This window comes from Aythya ferina (assembly GCF_964211825.1).
Source record: "Aythya ferina genome assembly, chromosome: 1".
Classification (NCBI taxonomy): Eukaryota; Metazoa; Chordata; class Aves; order Anseriformes; family Anatidae; genus Aythya; species Aythya ferina.
This window is the reverse complement of record NC_140296.1, coordinates 144,374,481-144,389,779: the sequence shown is the minus strand read 5'-3', so window position 1 is coordinate 144,389,779 and position 15,299 is coordinate 144,374,481. Positions and strand designations below refer to the sequence as shown.

Genomic DNA, 15,299 nt, shown 5'->3' with positions numbered 1-15,299 from the left:
TCATCCAAGGATGTTCCAGAAAAAAAAATAAGGTGGTCATTTGCCTCTACGGATTAAAAAACCCTCATAAGAATGGAAGTTCATAATAGACTTAGCATTGTAAAGCCCACAAGTCCTAATTCCTTTAAGTCGAATGCAAATAATTTCAATTAATGCAACTTGAGATTTGCAGGTTCAGACTTCATACTAATTGCATATAAAGCAGGCTCCACACTACAATAGAAATCCTTAAAGATTGTTGTCTTAAATAAGTATTACAGTATCTAATCTTCTGCAACAATTAGGGTATTTAGGTTCAAAATGTTCATTTGTTCCAATAACCGTAATAGTGAAAATACAAATTTCCAGAAGATTAACAGAATCTGTTACTTATCTCAAACCACACACTGCATTTTAGTAATGAACTACTGCACTCTTGAAAGGTTACAGTGGTAGGACAGTGAAGAAAAGCTACTACTCCTTTAAACACAACTGGAACTTATTTGTCCACTGCATGCCACTTATGTTACTGCTATTTTTTTAATGCATAAAAATACCAAGATCATTAAGTGTCAGCTATTAAAACAAATCACTGAACAGTATTTGTTAATTTAGGACTGTGTTTAATTTCAAATAGAAAACATGCTTTTTAAATAAATTATTCACTAACAGGAACCCAGTCTCATGAAATCAAAGCAAAAATCAAGTATTGTACATTTTTAATACTGTACATATATTATATGTTTTATCATATTTTAGGTATTCATTTCTAGATTGAAAATCATTAGGTTGTTTCCTCGATAAATTGAAACTTTAAAAGCCAATATACCTGTAAAAGCAATTTGCATTACTTTAATTAAAAAGAAACAAATGAATACAACATATGTACAGAACTGTGGAATTTGATCTATAAACTACATACATTAAACCAAACTATCCCTGTATATTTAACTACAGATCTATTTGGGAAACGTGGAGGTATATCTTTTATCCTGTTGAGAGTCCTAATATGTAAGTAGGAAGCTTCAATATTTGTATTCTTAAAGAAAGTAGCAAACGTGAACCAAATAGCAATTTTCAAAAAAAAAATGCATAACAACGAACAAGTAGTACAGTAAAGTTAGTAGGTATTTTTAATAGCATTCACATTTTTAAAAAGTCTCTGAAATGGACCTGTACATCACTTTCATTGACAAAACATAAATATAAGAAAAAGATCCCTAGAAAGACCAGAATTTTTCCCAAACATAAAGTGCTAAGATGTGTACGGTAGTAAGATTTTTTTTTCTTTTTTTTTTGATTGAGCAAAGGAAGGTTAGCCAAAAGGTTAACCACAAATTCAATTGAAATCTTAAAAATACCATGTGTTCTTGAGCTTCAGCATTCCGACACTTTAGAAGATTCAGGTTGTTCTTCTAAACTTACTTGCAGTTCATTTTGACATTCTGGTGTCTCACCTTTGACAGCTAAGTGGATAACTTTCAACCATTTCTGTTTTAGTTCCTCATTGTCTGCAGCAAAACTGTGCACAGACTTCGACTGGGTCAGTTTGAAGCTGTGTGGGAGGTCAGCACTTTTTGGGGTGTCGTCTACTGCATAGCCCAGAAGTGGAATTGTAGCCAGAGCCTTAACATCCTACAAAGGAGAAATTCCTGATTAAGAACAAGCAATTAATCTGCTTGTTGCCTTTCATTCACTATACATTTCCTCATGGCATACCTGTGGAGCACCATACATGTACAGCACAACAGCCTCCTGTTTAGGTATAACACACCATGCTTTCTGCCAGGGCTTTGATTTTTCCATGTACTGAAGAAAGCTACATATGACACTATTTCCAGAGACTTCAGCAGATTCAATCTAGGAGATGGTATAAAGCATAAAAATGAAAATAAGCTTTCCTTAAATAAAAGGCTAAAACGTATAAGACCAGAAAGCCTGAATTACACCATTCGTGACAAACCTTGGATAATGCATGCAAAAGAACTTGAGCAAATAAGATCATGAATGACTGTATTTATGGAGAATATTTATGTATTACATTCATAACGTCACAATGTGTTCTCTTACACATGTGTAATCTGTTCTTTCTTTCACTGGTAGTTTGAGATTATATGCTTCTAGATGTCTCTAAATCTCACTTTTCCCACCACGGCTAGCCTTTCTCTGTATCTTCACATCTACAGCAATGTTTTACTGCTAAGGTAACATCAAGTCAGGCATTGAAATGCTATCAGCTATCCAACATGACAACCACTCTATTTTAGTGTCAAAATACTACGACAGGATCCAATGCAAAGACATTCTAAGGATAAAGTAAGAACACAAGTATTAATTCTAGACAGAACATTAGGTGAATTGCTTAAAATCTGGAGACTGACTGACATGCTTCTGGGGTTAAACAGTGATCCTGAGAAGAGCAGGAAGAATACAAAATGATTATGTTTTATTACTTCCTTTACATCATTTCTGCCCCTCTCTTCCCCATCAGATGGGATGAATTTGATCCATGCTGCTTTTATTTCCCCCAAACACAAAAAGCCCCACAAGAACGCTACCATTTTCTCACCTAGTGATGAGCCCAAACTACTAGCAACTATGCTCATATGGTATTCTTTAAATGCCATACCTCCAAGATGCCTTTCTTCTTCTTTTCTTCACTATCTGTACAACCAGTTATAACATGATAGCAGTCCTTACAAACTTTGTTAAATTTATTGCCATCATACTCAAGCTGTGCCTTATAATCAGAACATTTCCAGCAAACCACCTTAAAAACAAAAAAAAGATTTACAAACATATAAATTTTAAGTATTTACAAAACTTCACAAAAACAGAATTTAATTTTGAAATATTATATATAATAGTAATGTATTGTCCAATTATACAAAAAAAAAAAAAAAAAAAAAAAGATAATGTCTGACTAGTATGTCAACAATAGCTTAACTGCAAGTAATAATTTTCTAAATTTGTGCCACTCCAACAGAAGTAAAAAGAAGTCCAAATTGCCAAAAGGGAAAAAAGGGGAAAGGTGTGATCTTAAGATTAATGAAGGCATTTTAAGGTAGAAAAATCTGGGAAACAAACAAAACAGATAACAGCTGTATAACGAATAATCCAGAGCTTCTAAAAAAAAGCCTTTAGTGTCCTGCAAAGCACTGAAGCAGAGTTGTGAATGCAGTAAACCTTCACACCACATACAAACACTACACAGAAGTCATACAGGACAACCTGCAAGAAAAAATTAAACCTGGGTTTGCACCACCATCTACTGGAGAAAAGTATAGTTGCTGGATGTCAAGAAAAGGAAGCACAGTATGTTTGTTTCTTTATTAACTTCTGAAAAGTCTTAAGTCATACCACTATTACACGGTCACTTTAAAGTGACATACATTAATGCACTAATGTAGTATCACACATGGAAAGCAGCAGTAATACTCTCTCCTCATCCTAACCTTCTCTCCTTCCCTAATACCTTAGGCACGTTCACATAATTGCACACTGAACCTATCTGGGAACAGCTCCAAGATAACCCAATGAAAATGTTTTAACTGCATGGCTTCATGGTCTGCTTGCAAAGAGGAGAGAGGAGGTAGCAGAATAGGATCAGGAAGCAGCCAATGCTGCCAGAGATAATGCTGGCTTATGCTAGTTAAATGTGGTCTTGAACCTGTTGAGATCAGTTGAAGCCACTCAGAAGTAACAGCAAAGTCTGTCCAGGTACTCAGGGTGTTTTACACAAATGCACATTTACACAAATGCACCTTCTCTGCTGCAACTTACTTCCAAAATTACGCCAACTAAACCAGACAGAAGATCCTTTGTGGTGTGCTGTCCACAGTTTCTGCTTTCAGCCACAAGCACAGCAACAAACTGCAGCCTCACAAGCAGCCACCTGAAGTCAACTAGGTGCTTAGACCCATTTCCCAACCTGCTCACCAGCTACAGCAGCTTGGGTTTTGCACTTACATGTCCACATGCTCGACAGTGGTGACGCCTTCTCGTCAGTGCATTGAAGGGCTCCTTGCATTTCATGCACATGGTGACTTCATTGTCTCGGATCCACCTCGGTGCTCTCTTCCCAAGCTCAGCATTCTGACAGGGGTAGAGGGAGGATAAGAACAGCTATTTGTGCAGTACTTCAAATTGAGATAAATAATTATTTATAAAATAATTATGCTCTTCCTCTGGAAAGGAAATGGCACAAGACAGCTCTAGATGCATTTTGAAATCTATACAAGAAATAACAAAGAACCCAGTCAAAAATGATTATGCATGAATGAAAGGGAACTCTGTTACACATTTCAAGAAAAAAAAAAAAGAAGCTCATTTATAAGATTTGGCATTATGAAGAAAAACAATTACCAACAATTACAAATGACTACTTTGTAATTCCTCTGCTTTAAGAATGATTAGCTTGAAAACAAAGTTTCTGCCAAACTTTTTTCAGTTACTAAGGAACAAAATGGCTACTAAGAGTGTTACAAAGGAATAAAAGCAACTTACAGAAACCTCTACAGGCGTGTCTTCATATTCCTTAGCAATAGCACTCCTGAAAGTTTCATTCCGCTGCTGAAAAGCTTCTATAGTACTCTGAAGCGCCTAGGGAAACAATGGAAAACTTCCTCATACATACTACACTTAGAATGGACTCTCTGCATTCTGACCATTTATTGATTAGCAGAGGGAAGCTATAGCCAGAATATATGGATATTGCTCTTTTGATTGCTTCAGTGAAAATACATTTAAAAAAATAAAGAATGTAGATGAATTTACCTTTATCCATTCTTCCTTATCTTGTTCAGAACTAAAAGAAATATTTGACATATTAGTCCAAAGCTAGTTCAGGAAATATAATCTCACTATCAACAACTTCCTGCAAAAACCAATGTTGTGAAGTAATTCTCATAAACTCAGAAAAAGACAATACCAATCATTAACTGACCAACAAAACAAAACAAAAACAGAATAATAACAAAAAGCATGACTTCAGGCCGCAGCAGGCTTCAACTACTAAGCACTAAATTCAAGTTCAAAGACAAATGTAAATACATTGCAAAGTAGTAATACTATTTTCATTGTTACACTTTTTTTCCCCCCAAGAACAGGATAGAAAGGAAAAGATGAGAATGGAAAATTTAGCTGTACATGTTTTTTTCTTCTCTCATTTCATGCACTAAGTTCACATACTAGCATATATTTTTCATATATATCTCTTAAGTCTTATTCCCTCCCTTACCCCCAAATAATTTCCTTACTGTTTTGGTCTGTTTAAAACTATATACAGTGGCAAGAAAAATATCCAATTTAAACAAAAGGAGAACTCTGCTTTAATACTATAAACAAAACAGCCATCTGTATAAAAAACAGCTTTTTATACATTAGGGTGGACTTCAGATGACTTTACAGTAAGTACAGATGAGATATGTAAGACAGAAATGATGAAGGATATATTTTAAACTCTGATCTTGTACAATAGCTTTCTCTTTAAAATACATCAGTATTTTCTCTTTAAAATACACCAGTAGGACTTCAACATTTAAATATTTAGAAAGGCATCTTATTTCACAAGTGTCGGCACTGTTAGAAACTACTGGCCAGTGCTGGTAAGGAATTCTGTTTATTTGTAGATTTTAAGTCAGAAAGATGAAAATCAGTACCAGAATATATCTGGCTCTTTGAAAGTGGCAGTCTCCCTGGGTAAAAATGTGGAAAAAATACTTCTGTAGCCATACGCTATCTGACATGCAGAATTTTATTTTGCTATGGATTGCTACAAAGGATATGAAAGACAACTTTTACAATATCTCAATAAAAATGACTCCTCACTTGTTGTTTTCCAAAATTACTGCAACTTGTCTAGGATTCTACTTGCTTTACAAGTGTTTCCCCTTCCCACCTACCATCTGTACATGAGGCAAAAAAACTGTCTACACAGCCAAAGTAGTTCTCCTTACCTGCTTACATTAAAACACAAAATCCAAGCTATTAAATATCACACCAGATAAGCAACCTCTCAAAGAAATAATTTATCAGCTTTTTAAAACCACTGATTGAAAATGTACCCAAATAGTATTCTGAAAAATAAATAGAAGTATACTAGTAAAGAAATCCTTAAGAGTAAACTAAACATTATAATGAAGTTAATAGAAGCTCATGAATTCAGGACATTAAAGCACAGGGTACCTAAAATACTCATGCATTAATCAAGACTTGAATTATCTAATCTACTCTAATAAGACTTCAGTTGGTATTTATACCTTCATCATTTTGTACAATGAATTCTAAAAATATTCATAAAACAAAACAAAAACAGGATCTTACCACACTTAAAATAAATGAATACAATAAATTAGATTACTGATAATTTGGAAAGGTTACCAAAATAAACTTACTTTGTTGTAGCTTTTTTCTTCCAATTAAAAAGTACTTCACAAATGGTACAACAAGATGCAATCTTTCACCACTGAAATGGATGTGTGGCATAAAAGCTTGCCAAATATTTAGCAAAATAGCATGCAGCAATTTACAGCAGATGGAATTGATAGCAAAAAACATATCCCAGAAGTCTTGCAGATTTGAATGGAAAGCTTTTTGCTGTCATTTTCCAAATTGCATATTTCTATTGCATTGGATTTCTAATTAAATTACAGTGTAAGTAAATTGCTATTTGCTGTTATATTTCTGCATTCATTGCTATGTAATTTTTCATCAAGAAAAGTAGCTTGCAAGCTTTAGTTTAATAGCAAGCTAGGGTTTGTCCCCAAATACATGGTGTTGACACAGAGCTGTAAACTCCACAGGCATCTTCCTGCTTCTTTAATCCTTGTCTTTCTGCAATGACATCCTAACTGGATGTCATTAGTTACATCCAGTAACTAATCTTCAGTTAGTTACTGAAGGATCTAACTTCAGATCTTCAAGCAGCTCCAACATGGAAGGTAGATGTAAAAATGCACTCCACTTTATTTGAAGTCAGGTAACCTAGACAGGGGAAGTTTAGTCTAGGCAATGCAAAAAGTAGTAGTAGGGAGGTAACCGCCATGAAAAGGAGGACAAGAGGACTAATAAAGAAATCAGAAAATACCATTCCGAAGAGCGCTACTGGAAGAAAAGGACCCAAGAACTAAAAGAACTTGCCATACAAGGTGAGGGGATTAGAGGAAAACAAGCAGACTGGAAAAATGATTGAGGAAAAGCAAGTGCCCATCTACTGCTGTAGAGAACTACATTCTGGAGACATATCCCTACCAGAGTGAAGAGTTTTGTTGGGTGGACACATCCAGAGGTGAACAGATCCATTTGTACCAAGGTGTTTTAGGTAGCAGCACTGCCCATGACTCAGCATCTCACAATACTCGATGAAGCCAGACAGATTGCCTTTGCATTAGTTAGATACACTGATCTCAATTTTCCAGGTAGCCCACTCACAACTACCTTAGGTATTTCAACAAAGCAAGATAAAGAACTATACTTTGTAGATACATCTTATATTCCAAGAGATTCTTAGACTGATCATTTACGCTTTCTGCCTAGGTTATTTTCAAAACACTAATACTAAGATTAAGCCCAGTCCATCTTTCTCCAAATACATCACTCCATTCTTTTGCATGTGTATATTTAATCCTCCATAAAAAGATAAGAAGACTTCTCTTACCTGGCCTGCAACTCCAGTGTTCGCTCTTTTCCAGACACTTGAAAAGTATGTGGGTATTCTTCGTTATGAGTTTCTATAATCTTCATACCATCTATGCCAACTCGGGTTCGAACTGAGAATTTTGATCCTACCAAGCTGAATTTGGGGACGCAGTAGAGCAACATATTGTTAAACTGGGGAAAAAAAGAAAAAAAACAACAAAAAAACACATGTTGCTTTGCATTAATGAAAACACAGATGACAGCCAGTTTCTACTGAGAGCTGGACAATATCACAAAGCTGAACTCAGTCGGTGAGAAAGCAGGTTCCTTTCTGTTTAGTTGACGTATGGGAAGACCAAACATCTAATGCAAGACTATGTCTGATTTTTTTTGTTATGGGATTTAGAAATAAAATTAAAAGCCAGCCTCAATGGATATACATGTAAGAATAATTGCTCTGTATATGCAGCAGTCTTCATAACCTTTATCATAACTATGCTCCAAAGGATATTTTATAACATTTTAAACCATTTGTTAGAAAAATCATTCCCATGCCTCAGTTCTACAGAAACTATTCTAAACTGCACAGTCATAATTCTTTTTGTCAGTGTATAAATTTATATAGACCCTGTACCAAACCTATTTAGTTTTGTAACTAATATTATTTGACAAGAATATTCGTCTTTTCTCCAAGAAGAATGAGCACTCTGCTTTTATTCACTGAAACTCTCAATATCACAGGAAAAAAAAAAAACCTGAGCAGTATAATGATATATTCCCTATTAAATAGAACATTTAAATTTTACTTAAATGTCTGAAGTGCCAGCCTAGAAGCCCAGTTCTTAAATTAGCTCTATAGAATTTAATATTCTCAAATTTTAATAATTAATATTGAGAAAATGTGAGGGGAAAAAAGAGAAACTCACCTCATTTAAATCCCTTTTAAACTTGTCACCTCTCATGTTAAGCACAAGTCATTTTAATCAGCTGTCTAGCCCCATTTGATATTTTACTATTTCATTACTTCTTTTGTTTGAAGCACAGGTAAGTAGGAATTGTACCTCAACAATTCATTACTGCTCTTTAAAAAACAGAAGACATGCAATGCCAGAGGACCACAAGTAATGAACTACTTCAAACCTTTTCCAAGGGAGCTGTAAGGGCATACTGCTATAGTTTGTTACACCTAAGACAAGATAAGGCACCTGACTAGAGGATGAATTGCCACAATAAGTTCCCAGAGGACCACGAGAACATACTTGGACTCCAATCTATCAGGATCAAAATCCTAAGCTTCTACGTTTCAGTTTTATGAGAATGGCAAAGTTCTCACGATCTAGAACCTGCATTTATGATTAGCAGATGTATTTAGAAGTGAGTTGCTGGGCACTGGTTCTGTTCTGAACGGTGTTCTCAAGCCTTTCTACAAGCAGTATAGGTTTTGCTCAAGTTTGAATACCACTAGAAGAAAGGCTACTCACTGGCATCAACTAGAAGATGATTTTCTTCTCTCTTTGGCAGTTCTTTCAAGTCTAGAAAGACATACAGCCACCCCTGCTAAAATACATCACTATACTTACTAGGAAAAGGTGCCGTTCTTGAGCAGATGTATTGCGAGCAGCGAGTTTAAGGATCTGTCCTTCTTTTATCAATTCATTGGAAGGGTTCACAATGTCTTCCTCTTCTCCCAGCATCTCATATATCTCTAACAATTTCTTTAGATTTTCCTTTTCAGCGAAAATACAATTATAAAGTTTATTAAATAATAGCACAGATTTTCATGCATTTTAAATGAAATGCCAGGGGCTTGCGTAAGCCTGGAGAATGTCAGCTTTGATAAACATATGTATACACCTGGTGTATAAGGTCAACCATTTAGACTGACTGACCTAGTTGATACACCTTTTAGAAATGCCATGATAATCTTTAAAAATACAGGTATATATATAGACAGCCTGCATCATTGCTTGTACAAAGTTTCAAAGTACCAATTAGGTATTTCAAAATACTTAATGAAATACCAATCATGTCAGCCTGATATGGTAGAGAAACAGTAACAACTCTTTACAATCACCCTTCCACACACAGAAACAGATGAGACAAGGTTAAGAGTTCAAGACTGTCAGATAATTCAACCTGGAACACATGGGAATTACGTACCATGACAAATGTTTAGCATTCCAAGAAGCTACATAAGTACACTGAGCAGGAGCAATCACTTGGGCCCATGAAGCAAGTTTTTGCAATTTTAGGAAAAATTTGCAATTAATACTCCTAGCTTCACTTTTCAAATATAATATTTGAAAAAAAATGAACAGGGAAACAAGGACCATTTACCATTTTCCTTATTGCGCTGTTTGAGTGACTTGCTGCAGTGGATATAATTTCCAGAGATTCTAGATGGAAGAAAGAAAGAAAAAAATATGAAGACAAAAGGCTGCATTTTTAAATGTTTTTATATTACACAGAAAACTGGATCATTCTACAAAATGATGTTTTCAGTTTTTATGTGAGTTCTGAATGATTGGCCAAAATAGCTTGAACTGTTCTTGTATAAATGTAGAGAGGAAAAAGAACTGAAAATAAACTTCTCTTTTTCCTTGCAGGAGCTTATAAATACAGTAACGAGCACAAATCCCCTTTTTTCCAATAAGAGACATACATGTCAAAATAATACAGCAAACAAGAACAAAAACACAGCTCCTAAACAACCCTGAAGCAAATAAAATAATAAAATCTCAGGCATAACTCCAAAACTAAAGGAAAACTTATGTAATACTCTGAACTCATATTTTTAGAATAACTAAAGGCTTTACAGTTTTTGTGCTAACTTAACTCACTGTTCAAACATTTTTTTCCAAATAATCCTTCAATTCCACTGAAGAAATTCTATCATTCTTTTCACAGTGGTTTTCCTTTTCAGTTTATTTTTCCTGAAAAGAGGTTTAATTTACAGTATCATCTTGTTAATATCTTATCAGAGCTATTTTATTGACTAGAAGATATTTACTTTCAGCATCTTTCCAGTCTAGGGAGTCCTGAGGCAATTTCCTTAGGTAGTCCTTTAGAAGCATCTCATAGCGTGGAATACGTTGCACTGGTTCTAGCATATGATGTTGCAATGTCAAATTTCCACACACTTTTTCCTTCTAAAAATTGTAAACATATTTCAATGTATTAGGCAAAAATATTATTTTACAAGAATATAGTAAAATAAAAAATGATTGATAGAACATAAAGTATTTTGAAACATGCATGGCAGACCTTCTGAAAGAAAATACAAAAACTTCTTTACCAAAACAAATAATTGGAAATTTATTTACTAAAAGTAATTGTAAACATTTCCTATGTATTCTGTAAAATACATTAACAAATGTCCTACCAAAAAAACTCCAACTCCAATGTATTTTAATGTTGTTTTGTAATAACTCTGAGAACAAGACAACGACTATTGTGTTAATACGAACAGTTCGTGTTCACTTATTAGAAAATGTCTATTAAGTGTATTGGCTATAAAGTGTATTTTATCTATGTGAGGAGAGAATGCTTCCTCTGAGTTTTATACATAATGTACCTCACCCCACCCCCCAAAAAAAAATTTTTAAGATATACGCTCGTTTCCACAAACTTATACATGTTATAACTATATATACAATATATAGTTATATTATATATATATATATAATTAGTACATTGAAGTACAAACAATTGCCTTCCTTGGCTTAGAATCGGAATGCCCTACTCTGCAATGAATTTTAAGCAGAAATATCTTACCCTATTTCTAGCTGTAAAGTCTGCGGGAGGAAGATACATACTTGCCATTCACACAGAAACCTACAGGGAGCACTATAGGGTATAAAACACGCTTTTGCGAAGAATAATGTGCTGCTGTTAGCTTCCTTTCCCTCTTGTGGCTCAGCATTTTAGTATTTCAGATTTACTTCCAAAGTTTATTGTTCTGCATAACAGCACTGGCATGAGCCAACAGAATGTTTACGTATTCAGTGCAAGGATCTACAGTTGTAGTAATACATCATTTTATTTATTTACTTTTGGTGTCTATGACAAAATGTAGTATTTTTTAGTCTTTTCATGTTTCAACCTTTATACATAGGTCCTCTATACTGCAGTGGAAAGTCTGGATTTATGTGGGTGTTTGTGCACACTTGAAGGGAAAAAGAGAAGAAACAGAAGGCAACACAACCTGGATAAAAGTAACCCTTAGTTCTAAAGGATTCACTATGTAATTTTCTACTTAATACTTTTCTCACCCACAAACCAATACATTTTTATATATACCAGTATTACTTGGAGATCTACATTATTCTTCCATTACCTGAATATCTTGAATAATTAATTTGAACTGAGGTGACCGTTCAGTCCATGTTTTTACCAATTCCATTGCATTATCAAAATTCTTCACATACTCTCCATACATCTTGAGGAAAGGAGCTAACTTCTGCAGAATGTCTCCAATCCTGGGGGTATGAGTCCTGTAAAGTAAGAGGGCAGAATCTCAGAGCAAACAGGAAAGAAAAGTCGCACAAGGTTATCAAACAGTTCCAAGTATTTGAAGAGAAGAGTATCATTCTGCTTGGGATCATCTCGTGTAGAGTTCCAACAAAACCATTAAAACTGACCTGAATTAAAGGATTGTTTGCACCCTCTCTGGTGATGTGTAAGCATTACAGATCACGGAGAGCACTAAAGAAAGAAAAACTTTCTATAATGAAAACCTTGGGACTCTACGTTTACAAAACATAGCCTAATCTATTTTATTTGCAGTTCCTTACAGGTATATTATATTCTTTTGACCACACTTTACCCTCTAAATAGCTATTTAGTCCTTTTATTTGAGGACTAAATCTGTACCACAGACCTCTCCTTCCATGCTCTATATAAATACTGCATTTCTGAAAGTCCTGAATGCATGTATCTCTAGACTTCAAGGCCAGGTTGGATGGGGCTTTGAGCTACCTGGTCCAGCAGGAGTTGTCCCTACCTATGGCAAGGGAGATGAACAATTTGGTCTTTAAGGGCCTTTCCAACCCTAACCATTCTACATGTACAATTCTATGTTTCTAAAAGTCAGAAATCAATAGTGCAATAGTGGCACGAAGTAAAGCAATCTTTTCCTAAAGCTACTCTAAAACACTACTGTTCCAAGCAAAAAGCTGTGCAGCAAGGAAAAGTTACCTGAATAGCAAATACTGGCAGGACTGGCCCAGCTGCAGCTGTGCTCAGGGAAGTAGAAGACACAACCTGTGCAAAACTTGGCAGAGCTACCACTGGACCTTGTAACCAGAGAAGGGGGCAAGATGGGGTGAGAAGGTAGTCTCTGAAATCACTGAGGCTCTCCAGCCTTTATTCAGGTATTTTCTCCACCAGTCTCTATATTCAAGCACACTTGCAAATGCAAGCTAGCAATTCAAAACAAATAGCCACCAAATTCACTCAATTCTATTTCTCTAGGTTATCATTTTAACACAATGTAGCAGCATGTTTTTAAACTGAAAATAAAATACAAATCATGTCAATTCTAACAGCACTGAAATAAATGTAAATTCATTTCTAAATGTCACCTGGAAAAGAAAATAAAAAACACAATAGACTTAAAGGTTTTTCTGCTAAAGTTCACAGGTAGGTAATGATGAGATTTTGCCATTAAAAGCTTAAAGCAGAGACTGCAGCAATCCTTTGTATCTACGCCAATTTGTATTAAAAAAATGAGTATTTCTTCGTGTTTCTTATCTATTACTAGAAAGACCTTACAAGAAAATATCAAAACTTTTAAAAGACAAAGAGTGGGAACCATTTGCTATGCCTGCTCCTTTGATACCTATGACTGCTCACTTACACAGAGCATTGCATTGTCACTGACTATGAAGATTCAAAATTTTCACTGCTTTTCACTTTTACTTTTTTCTTCTATGTCCAAAGATTCAGGCCATGGAAACAAATTATTTATTTTAGGCAAGTTAGACAAGGTCCACATAGCACAAAGAACTATTGAAAGACAGGGACTCAGAGAAAGCAGAACCTTCTTAGAAAGGCATCTTCCCATGATCAGCTTTTAAGTATATCTATATACTTCTTCTCATATTTAAACACAACACACCATAAGCAAAAACAGGAAAGTATACTAAATGACATCAGGTCTAGGGCTGTTACTGGTTTTGTGGATAGACAGATTGCAAAAAGAGAACTATTACCATAGACCCAAATCAGCAGTGCATTGTTACCAGGAAACAAAGAGGGTATTGTTATATATCTCAAGAAATTGGACTTAGCATTGTTCTGTAGATACAGAAACACTTCCTATTTCGGTGTTATCGGACCACAATGGTATTCACGTAAGCATTCTAAGAAACTTGGAGCATGAAATAGCTGACTTGCTAATCATGATTTGAATTTAAAACTGTTACGATTGAAAGGAAGGCAAGCAAAAGTCTGTAAAAATTAACACAGACAAGGTGATTACAGAACAACTGCTTGGTCTCTTTTCTGATATACAAGCTAACAGGCATCCAACAAAATTGAAAGTTGAAGTTTCAAAGCAAAATCACACAAATAAGTCAGCTCCGAAATTGCCCAAGAATGCTAGTCTAAAATTTTGTGTTGAAAGAGTGAATAATTTGTCCACAAAAGAAAAAAAAAAAAAGCAAGCAAGCAAACAAACAAAAAAGAAACAAAAACAAAAACAGAAGATATCACACCATGGTCTTATATGCTTCCCCAGCTATCTGCTATTGGTCATCATTGGGTACAAAAAGACAGATTTAGATTGGTATTTTGACTTTAAATTGCTGGTATGCTCTGTTTCGCTTTTTTTCATGGGAACTATATTGCACTGTTTTCAAGCCATATGTTGTAAAAGAGATAGTCAACTCCAGCTGTTGCTCAGCTCCTTCAAAATGCCATCACCAGACAACTTCATTTCCACCAGACAAGTTTAGATACACATCGCCTTTTCTTCCAAAACAGAATCTGGTTCTGCTCTATGTATTTTTACTTCAAGTATTCAAAACCAACTGCAATTTAGGAAAAGTGTCATTTTTTTTTTTTAATGGGAATTTTTAGTAGAAGTGCAGAGAAGTACCAATTTTCCAGTATTTTCTATTAAGAGACTGCTGAGGAAAGCAAACTGTATTTGGCAGAAGCTGTTGTGGAAGACAAGTTCAGAGCCTGGTGATGGGCAGAGAAAACTATCCCTGACACTACTCCAAGCAATGATGAGAGATCATTGTCTTCAGCTGCACCCATTCTTCTTCTAACTCCTTCCCAAAGCATAATTTTTTAAGGACATTCAAACAAGCTGCCTCACATACAGTACAGATTGTTTCCAAGCAGTTGCTTGGTGCAAAACTACTAGGTTGCATTGCAATATTCATAGCTCATCTGCAAAAGAACTTTTAAACCTTAAATATATAACTATACACACATCATTCGTTTGCAATATAGCATTTTGCAAATACATAAGGTAGTGCAACCCATCTCCTGTGCTCTATAATGTGTCTAGAGCAAGATCTTCATAGTTTTTGACAATTAAGGTCTTATACGAATATGTAACTGGAAAGGGTATCTGGATAGACAAGTAGAATAAACAGTAGAATAAACTCCAGATAACATGCAAAACAGAAGCCAAAAATGTGCTGAGGTAAAACAACTGAATGAAACAACGG

The 15,299-nt window shown here is 35.0% G+C and overlaps 1 protein-coding gene across 22 annotated transcripts in view; it reads right to left on the bottom strand.

Moving 5' to 3' along the window:
* Window positions 1-581: 581 nt before the first annotated feature.
* LOC311433677 (protein bicaudal D homolog 1) overlaps window positions 582-15,299 on the bottom strand; it is a 294,907-nt gene continuing 280,189 nt past the window's right edge. For 21 of the 22 annotated variants that reach the window (XM_084513058.1, XM_084513079.1, XM_084513069.1 and 18 more), the window contains 11 exons: window positions 11,954-12,110; window positions 10,628-10,766; window positions 9,955-10,013; window positions 9,198-9,344; window positions 7,637-7,809; window positions 4,756-4,786; window positions 4,486-4,581; window positions 3,949-4,074; window positions 2,609-2,749; window positions 1,699-1,839; window positions 582-1,614 (listed from right to left, as the gene is read on the bottom strand). In XM_084513058.1, the coding sequence (XP_084369184.1) occupies window positions 1,357-1,614; window positions 1,699-1,839; window positions 2,609-2,749; window positions 3,949-4,074; window positions 4,486-4,581; window positions 4,756-4,786; window positions 7,637-7,809; window positions 9,198-9,344; window positions 9,955-10,013; window positions 10,628-10,766; window positions 11,954-12,110 (1,468 nt within the window). In that variant the 3' untranslated portion in view covers window positions 582-1,356. Of the gene's footprint in view, window positions 1,615-1,698; window positions 1,840-2,608; window positions 2,750-3,948; window positions 4,075-4,485; window positions 4,582-4,755; window positions 4,787-7,636; window positions 7,810-9,197; window positions 9,345-9,954; window positions 10,014-10,627; window positions 10,767-11,953; window positions 12,111-15,299 lie in introns of those variants that run through there. The other variant, XR_014690894.1, reaches the window with a different exon arrangement.